The following is a 9591-nucleotide window of genomic DNA, read 5'->3' on the forward strand; positions in this document are numbered from 1 at the left end:
GAGCAGAGGGCTCATACTGGGGAGATTTGAAGTGCCTTTGTACAAGCCAACCAGCATAGCCACAGGGCATTGAAAAGAACATATGTGTTCCTTTTGTCCTGGCTCCTCTTCTCTCTTAAATGGTTCTTACACTTCTAAGTTATCTGCTTGCTTGTGCTCTTGCCCTCCTGCAGTTAAGTCTCCACTGAGCAGACTTAAAAAAAGCAAATCAGGTCAGTCCCTTGCTCAGAATTCTTCAGTGGTTTCCCTCCCATGGCTTTTATGGCTGTCTGTGACCTGACCCCTGCCTGCCTTGCTGACCTCCTCTCCTAGCCTCTCTGCTTTACCCACAGTGTTTGGGTCCTCTTGCCTTATTGCTGCTGTTTGAATGTGCCAAGCCTACTTCTGCCCCACCAGGTCCTTTGCACTGAGGGTCTTTCCAGATAAATTGCAGTTGTCCTCATTCAGGTACTGCAGGGCTGGCTCCCTCACCTCATTCAGGTCTCTGCCCAAAGAGCTCCTCCCCAGAGGCGTCTTTCCCCTGCCGTCATGCTCTGTACCTTGTTTTAACCCTTGTATGTTTGACTGTCTATTAATTCATGTGTTTGTTTGTCTCTCTCACTGGGACTTTGTCCAGTTCTCTGCCATATCATCAGCATCTCAAATACTGTAGCTTCGCAGTGACTACCTGTAGAAAGATTTTGAATGAATCAATTTTACAGATGGAGGAACTGAGGTCTAGAGTGGGAAGGGCAGGTCAGTAGCAGAAGCAGGACTCAAGAATAAGTTTTCTAACACACCTACGAAATGTCCTCTGCACCCAGCCTCATCGCTCCTACTACATAAAAACCAGGCTCTTTTCCAATATAAAACTCTCATTTTGAGAAAGTAACAGCATTTTACCACCACAGTACACTCTGATTTGTCCTTTTATTTCCTCAAACTCAAACTTGTTAATTAACAGAGCTGGAAGGAACCATAAAGATAACCTATCAAGCTTCTCTCTTGTAATCAAGGAAATCAAGGCTCAGAGAGGATGTCCCACAGCTGGTTTCAGCAGAACCAGGTCTCTTGACTAGAGGGTCAAGAGACTAGACTAGACTAGACTCTAGGCTAGAACCCAGGTCTCTTGACCCCTAGTACAGACACTTTTTCCTTCCCTGCATTGCTGAATATTGAATGTCTATGTCTACTCGCAGATTATGTTGTTTTCTTTTAAAATGACTTTCTATTCCTCATCTTGGCAGGAAGTCACTCCAAAATGTACATTCCACAGGGGAGATGGGAAATCATATCCCAGCCAGAAGATCTGCACACAAAAGAAGCCTGAATGCCTTCTAGGGGAGCTTGTATCCTGGCTGCAGACTGCTCTGCCAGGGGGGTGAAGCATTCTAAAGTGTAGTGACATTATCCCTTTGACCATGCTACTCCCTGTCTGTGTGCCCTCGTGTGAGCTCTCGGGACCTCAGTTTCCACTTCTGTGAGGTGGGAGAAACATGCCTTGAAGTGCTGGATGAGAAGGGTTTGTGCACCACAGAGGGCTCTGTAAGAATGGGAGGAGGTGATTCCTAGTGACCACGGTAGGTCTGGGAAATAGGGCACCTCGTACAGCCACAAACCACTTTCCTCTCCCAGCATTTGGGACTTGGGAGAGGGGCCCCAGGGGCTGGCTGCAGAAAGCTCAGTTTAGAGAATTTGTAGTGTTTAGCCAACCCTTATGCTAAAATTGGCCATGGGTGGAGGTGGGAGAATTCATGTCTCTTTTTGTCCTGGCTCATTTTCTAAGTGGTTCTTAAACTCATAACAACCCAGAAACTATAAAACAAAACAAAGACAAAACCCGGAATTCATCTCATTCAGAGCCTCAGCACTTCAACAGGAGTCTGAAGGAAGCAACTCAGACTTCCCTATTCACAAAAAGGTACCTAAACAGCTAGAGACCATGAGTTTAAGAGAAGGAGGGAGGCAAGGGGGAGAGATGCCTAGAGGCAGAGACTGGGATAGATGCTGGCTAAGTAGGGGGAGAAGGGAGGGAGATGTGTGGAGAAGTCAGGAAAGGATTGAGGGAGGGAGGGAAGAAAAAGAGAGTGAGGATAGGGAGAGAGAAGACAAAAGAAAGATTGAACAAGGAAGATTCTGAGAGAGGAATTCAGAGAAAGGTTACAGAAAAGGAGAAGAGGAGAGAGGAAAACGTTTGCAGGGGAGGCTAGGGAGGAGCTGGAGTCTGGGGAGGGAGCGAGAAGAGATGCCAAAGCACAGAGCAAGATGGTGAGCTGCTGTTTCTTCTTTGACTGGCTCCTGTTTTAGGAAAACTCTCCTTTCCTACTCAATGAGACTGCCAAAGACCTGGGTAAACGAGATACGAAATCATTTGGAGGTGCCTTGGGACAATTGTGCTGACCTAACTAACCTCTGAGTCCCCAGTCAAGAGTCAGGGAGAGCCGTAGGATGTATAGAGACTATAACATGTATTTTCTAGGGTTGGGTTCCACAGCTCCAGATTCATTGCTTTCTTAGACTATGCCAATACATGAATGACGTTTTAATACCCCACTTTGTGCTTAGCCTTGCCTGGACTTGCAAAGCCCTGGAAGGTTTAATACTTCTTGCTGTGCATTTCCTCTTTGCCTTGGCTTACAGGTATGAAAGGAAATAGTGACAATTATCCAAGCCATTCAGGACACCTCCCAACCCCTCCCACCTCTCAACACTGTGGTCCGGGTCTATGTATTGAGAATATTCTAATTCCTAATGCAAGCTTCACTTGGTTTCTGGTGATGCAGCATATCTCTTTAGCTACTATTGGATTTTTTTGAAGCTCATAAAATATCAGTCTTTGGAGATGAAGGGATTATCTGGGCCATGCCAGGAAATTAGCTGGCTCTTCCTTGATAAGGGACTATTTTGAAAAAAGCTGTCAGAACTCTGACCTGGACGGTAAACACTTAACCAGACTACAACCAGAATCCTACGACAGCTTTCCTTAACCTTTTTTTATGTTTAAGGGAGCAAGGAGGGCTGTATGTAACTAAGAGTCTATTGATTCTTTCTCTACACATGTACACACAATGGTGGTCACATATGTTCAGGGTTTCCTGGACTTTTGCATGTGCAGACCGGGGTTTCTTGACCTAACACTGTTCCCACTGGCCAGGGATCTGTTAGAAAAGTCAGAGTTGAGTGAAAAGAACCCTAGTCTTGAAATGTGGAGGTCTGGTCTTTGCAAAAATTGTACAGTATGTGAACCAGAGCAATTTACTGATTTTCCAGGCCTTGATGATTCAAATTCTGAGATTTATTAGATAATCTCTGAGATTGCCTTCTCTCTCTCTCTCTCTCAGTATATTTTGTCACAGTAGAATTGCAGGTAGATCAGAAGTTTCTCTGTTGTTGAGAAAGGGGGAGGGAGGGTGAGCCAATGTTACCTTCTCCCCGGGAATAGAGAAGAGTGAAGTTCCTTCAAAGCCCCATTACATGTTCATCCACAAGACTTTTTACAGAGATAATGGAGGAAAAGGAGGTGGGTCAGTTCTAATAATGTTCATATTCCATTCTCAGATCTGTTCTTGGAGAAATGATTCTGAATCTCCTCGTGCCATACACATACACTTCTGCATTTGTTTAGTCCTCCTAAAATGTGTGAGTAGAATGACAGATGGAGTTGTCTGGGTGCATTTGTATGTATACACCTATGTGTGATAGCCTCTGTTGTGTGTCGTTGAGTGTGCACCTGTGCATGTGTGTGAGTGAAATTATGGAATGTGCTCGTAGCACGGAGGGAAATAAAAAATTGTATAAATAATGTAGCGTGTGGAATCGTGTGTGCCTGTGCGTGTGCAATCCTTTTATTTTATTTTATTATTATTTTTTTTTTAGGTAAGCCACTTTAGATCCTGTCTCCTCCCCTCACTTCTGTGATTGATTTTCCGAGGCTAATGGTGCGTAAAAGCGCTGGTGAGATCTGGGGGCGCCTCCTATCCTGACGTCAGAGAGAGAGTTTAAAAAGGGGTGAGACGGTTGAGAGCACACAAGCCGCTTTAGGAGTGGCGAGGTTCACAGCCGTCGCTGCTGCCTGCGGATTCTCGCCTAGAGTTTGACCAAGGATCGGCTTTCCCGGCGCCGCCGCGATGCTGTCCTGCCGCCTTCAGTGTGCGCTGGCTGCGCTCTCCATCGTCCTGGCCCTGGGCAGTGTCACCGGCGCGCCCTCGGACCCCAGACTCCGTCAGTTTCTGCAGAAGTCCCTGGCTGCTGCCGCAGGGAAGCAGGTAAGGAGACTCCCTCTAAGTCTTTTTCCCCTCTTTCCCCCTCCCTCTGCCGGATTCCCCCAGCCCTCCCTTAGCCTTGCTCTGCCCCTCTTGATTGGGACGTAAGCGGTGCTGGTCCTCCTAAGGCATTTCGGTGCTTTTCTGGGTCCCTCAGCTTCCAAAGTTCTTAAGAAAACTTTCCAAGTCTAGAATTCCCTCTTACCTCTTTTTTTCTGATCAGGGCAGTCGTTCACAGTTCAGGTAAGTTCTTCTTTGGCGTTCCAAGAAAATTCCAAGACCTGGGTAGTTGTCTGAGCCGGTAGGGATGACGGCATCTATCCCCGGTGCTGAAATGCGGACCTCGGAAGCAGCTGCCTTCCCGAGCGGTACCTCCCTTCCACACCACAGGGTCAGGGCAAGGGGCACTCCGCAGACCAGACAATATGCTTGCGATTGTGAGGTCTTGTTAACCCACAGTTTGCTTAGTAAAGACGGTAAGAACAATTCCCGTTTGTAGCTCAGGATATGGAAACCGAGTTAAACTGTTGGCACATGCTTTATCTTTGCAAAAACTGCTTTAATGACGTGTGTATGTGTGTGTGTGTGTGTGTGTGTGTGTGTTGAGCCTACAGAAGCATGAGGCTTGCAGAAACATTTGAGCTTTTGAAACCTTTTTGTGTAACTTAGTGATTATAGCAACTACCCTTATTCTTAATTGATTTTAAGTGTGACAAAAAGTTCACAGCTGTGAAAACTGGGTTTTGTGTGTGACTAAATCTGTTTTTCAAACTAAGCTTTTCCATATCTTCTTCTCCATCCTCCTCTTCCTCCCTCCCTCCCCCCATTCCCTTCTCCTCTATACAGGAACTGGCCAAGTACTTCTTGGCGGAGCTGCTGTCTGAACCCAACCAGACGGAGAACGATGCCCTGGAACCTGAAGACTTGTCCCAGGCTGCTGAGCAGGATGAAATGAGGCTGGAGCTGCAGAGATCTGCTAACTCAAACCCAGCCATGGCCCCCCGAGAACGCAAAGCTGGCTGCAAGAATTTCTTCTGGAAGACTTTCACATCCTGTTAGCTTTATTATTATTGTGCATATCAGATCTCTGATCCCTCTCCTCCAAGCTCCCTCTCTATTCCCTAATCCCCCAAATCCTCAGCAAGACCCTTGCATTAGAAATTGAAGACTGTAAATATAAAATAAAATTATGATGAAATTACGAGAAACAAGAATTTGATTTCTTATTGAGTAAACCTTTCTGTTCAATAATATATGACAAACTTGAGTGGTGGTTTCAGTTTTCTTTGAGATATGCACTCCAATGCTCATAGATGTCTATTTAAAATTCCCTGTGGCAAGCTGGGCGTGGTGGCTTGCACCTGTAGCCCCAGCTCTTGGGAGGTAGAGGCAGGAGGATTGCTTGAACTCATGAGTTTGGGTCTAGCCTGGGCAATAGAGTGAGATCCTGTCTCTTAAAAAATAAATATATAAAAAATAAAAGAAATAAAATTCCCTGTTGCAATAAATGTTATGTTTTAAATGGTAACCCTTATAATTTGGGTCATTTCAAATTGAAATAATTGCAGGTAATTTCACGTATTCAAACTTTAATCCAATGATAATTAATGGGAGGAGCTTCCGCAAACATCAATTATATATTAAATGCATTTAAAATTATATGTGAATTATTGAAATGAGTATACATGGGTAGGCAGGCCAAAATGTCCAACTACACACCAGGTTTATGTAAAAATATGTAACATATGAAAAATGGAAGGGAAATCCTTTAGTGGTTGGGGAGAAAAGGTGGCTTAAACAGCTAAAGTTCTGAATTTGTTTCTAGTCTGTGAACATTTATCTAGAGAAATACCATTGCTTTTATATCTTCTTTGACAGTCCTCTCTAACTGAACAATGCCAAACAACTATCTCTGTTCTAAAAGTAAGCTTCTAAAATGTTTTTTCTCAGGGGGGAATATCATTTTTATTATAGGATCTCAGCATGGAGGTACTATGAGTTGCAGGATAAACGTGTGTTGGGTTACCTCACTGAATGCTATGCTATACTGAAGGCATTAGAGCTTAAAATCATAACCCAGAATAACTGCAGGAGACATCTCAAGTCTTTAAAAATTTTATCAAAATGAGAGTCAACAAAACCACAAAAAATAATAAGCTCAATAAATTATAGCTATTATTATTATTATAGCAACATACTAAATGGGGCCACTCAAGACAGAGATAAAAACATTGCTAATTTAACTCACAGAGACTTGAAATAGATGTCCTTTTGAGGACATATGTTTTAGCTATCAACCATATTTCTGCATAGCTGCTGAAATTATAAACCAAATATAAATATGTACACTCAGTATAAATCCTCATATTATAAACTTACTAATGGCAACATACAAACATCTAAGAGGAACTTCATATTTTGTAGAAAATATTTGTGTTAGATAATGCACATTTTTAATATGAATGTGGCTGGCTTAGTGGAAGTTAATTCCTAAACAGCTGATCAAACAAGAGAAAAAAATCCAAGCCAATTTACTAATCTCTGTGAAAACAGAACACCCTTTGAGGTTCTGGTGCATCTTTTATTTACAAGAGTTTTCGGGAGGAATTAATGCGTGTCCACTTAGGGGACCTGTCTGTGCTAAATGCTTTATGTACATCTGGTTACCAACCAACTCAGTGGAGTAATAGAATCACGTTACTATGATTAAAGCACAGAAGAGAACACAATTTAATTGTTTTCTGAGCAATGTAGAGAATGTTTGAGTGCCAGGGGATTTTAAGTTGTCTCATCTTTAGTTGTCAGTTCCCAGTAGCAGTATAGAAATAATTGGCAAAAATTATGTAGTCAGGGGCCCACATATATACATTTTTTATTTAAAGCTTAAATTGAATAAAACATTTTAACAGGGTGATCTACCTTCCGGCCTACTTGTCCCACCTTGATATGCAGAGGATTTTATTAGAAAGGGCATTCACATCCCTTTCAGATGTGACTGCCACGTTGTACTTTGTCATTGAAAAAGGTGCTCAAGGAGTGTTCGCTTTGGGCCATTTTATATAATATACAGAGCATACCTTTGTTCTATTCTGTTTTGTTTTGCTTTAAATATACACAGGGTCTTACTTTTTGCTTCCTATTTAGTTCGTCTGAGTTCCTCCTCAGTTTCATTCACTGAAAGAGTCTAGCATTCTAGCCTGTTTATTATCTAGCCACAATGAACCATTTAGATATTTTCCTTCTTCCTTGCTACAGCCATGTGCTTCAGCTGTCCTTAGCAGTTTGCTATTTCTTTTAACAGGAGAACTTGGGAAAGGTGTTCTTTGTTCCTGGGCCTTAATTTTCCCATCTGAAGATAGGTAAATAATAGAACCACCCCCCTTACAGTTAAAAGGACTCACTGAGACCATATATTTACAGTTCTTAGTACTTAGTAAATGTTAGCTGTTATAACTGGTGTCAATTTTGTTCTCACACATGGTATGTTTTCTACCCTTTGTTATTTCATGTCATTTTCACAGGCCAACCCTAACCCAGCCTTCAAGACACATTATATGCTTCTTGCTCCATAAAATTCTTGCTTATGTTCTGAATTGGAATATGTACCTTCTCTTGAGTATGTAACCGGTAGCTTTTCCACAGTGCTTACTTATCACTTTCTACCATTTATTATAGTTGTATGAGTGTATGTAAGAGAGTGCGTGAGTGTGCATAAACTGTCTTTGAATAGATGTATGTTGGATTCATATGTACGGTCTAGTCAGTAGCTCAACAGTGTCTGGCACATAGCAATTTCTCAGTGTTCATTGAAAGAATGAATGACCTATGAACTTACAGTGTCTAGTGAAACAAATCTTTATTTACTAGGTGACAACATTCTTCCTTAATGCTTTAGTTAGCACAGGAAAATGACATTAGTGGCTATTCTAGGTGATACTAGTGTGGCAACAGAAAGATATAGCACATAGTCATGATTTTAATAACTATTGAAGCATGTGGCTAGCAAACTCACTCATTTTGGGAGCTTCAATCAGTCAAGTTTTCTTTACCCATTATATAAAGTCCCAGTAGGGGTGCTTAACTGCCCACCAAATGTGGGGCTCACAGTCCTGGGGAATCAGATTCACTAGCACTCTTCTTATATTTGTTTATTTCAAGATTATGCAGATTTATTTTTGGTACTAATGTAGGACCAATTTTCTTGGCCTTGGCTCAACTACTGTCAATATACAGACAATTCTGTTTTATGGTGGCACAAAGTATATTTTTAACTTTGAATATCCAAAATGAAATAGGGCTCAGAAATTATCTTGCTCTCACCACTTATTTTACTGAAAGATGACTTAGAGAGGTTAAGTTATCTTCCCAAGATAACACAGTAAGTTGATGCAGAGTTTGGCTAAAACCTAGGTTCCCTCTCTCTTGCCTCAGGATTATTTTGATTATCCTACTACACTACCCCTCAAGGAATCTGCCCTTCTAGATAACTGGTGTGCTTCATTAGTATTATGTGAATACTGATTTTGTCCCTGGAGCTTCTTTACCTTCCACTGAAGAACTGGTCTGCTTCTGAAAGGAAACAGGACAATTCATACAAAATAACTTCTTGTGATCATAGAAAGACATTAGGAAGAGATTGTAAAGGCATTGATTAGGAGGAAAAGAAACTCAAGGGAGACAGTCTTTTACTACATTAGACCAAAGAAACAAAGACTGATTCTATTCTGGAGTGGAGACAAGGGCCTGCCCCCAAAAGCAGACAAATTTTCACAATCAAGAGATGGCAGTATGCCCAGAGAGGTAGTCTTCCAAGAAGTTATAATACACATCTACAAAACTAGGGTGTAAACACCTCAATGACCACCTCTACCTCTTTAGTGAAGAGAGAATGAATAATTCCAGGCGTTCTGCCTTTTATTACCTAAAATGTGCTCCAGTGTCAAGGATTTGCTGGAGACTGGGAAACAAAGTTTGTACAATAAGGTCTTTACTTTCAGGGAATTGAGTCTAATAGGTAAGACACATTCATTGAAAATAACCAAATGCTATAATGGAGGTTTGTACAGAGCGGTAGGAAAAGTTTAGGTGTCAGCAATCCCTTCTCTCTTTTTTCTTGAACTATTTGTCTTATTAGTTTTTAATTATGGTTTGTAAATCTCAGTGATTTTATTCTGGATGGAATGAATAAGGTATAGCTATAATGATGTAGTATCCACTTTCATAACATAATCTAGGTTAGCTCGAAAATGCTAATATTTCTCTTTTGCATATGAAGAGGCTGAGAATCAGAGATATTAAGTAACTTGCCAAAGATGTTCCTGGGTGGCTAGAGGAAGAGATGAAACCAGGT

The 9591-nt window shown here is 41.8% G+C and overlaps 1 protein-coding gene across 1 annotated transcript; it reads left to right on the plus strand.

Annotated features, from left to right (window-relative positions):
• Nucleotides 1-4006: 4006 nt before the first annotated feature.
• SST (somatostatin) lies at nucleotides 4007-5442 on the plus strand. The gene is made up of 2 exons (XM_069472794.1): nucleotides 4007-4244; nucleotides 5088-5442. Exons 1-2 carry the CDS (start codon nucleotides 4107-4109, stop codon nucleotides 5298-5300), a joined length of 351 nt encoding a protein of 116 aa, XP_069328895.1. The 5' UTR covers nucleotides 4007-4106; the 3' UTR covers nucleotides 5301-5442.
• Nucleotides 5443-9591: the final 4149 nt, after the last annotated feature.

The sequence above is a fragment of the Eulemur rufifrons genome, chromosome 7 (assembly GCF_041146395.1).
Source record: "Eulemur rufifrons isolate Redbay chromosome 7, OSU_ERuf_1, whole genome shotgun sequence".
NCBI classification, from domain to species: Eukaryota; Metazoa; Chordata; class Mammalia; order Primates; family Lemuridae; genus Eulemur; species Eulemur rufifrons.

Bases quoted from the DNA above. Each gene is read 5' to 3' on its own strand.
- SST (XM_069472794.1), top strand. From the start codon at position 4,107: ATGCTGTCCTGCCGCCTTCAGTGTGCGCTGGCTGCGCTCTCCATCGTC. The intron at 4,245-5,087 runs GTAAGGAGACTC...TCCTCTATACAG, and splicing joins CTGCTGCCGCAGGGAAGCAG to GAACTGGCCAAGTACTTCTT.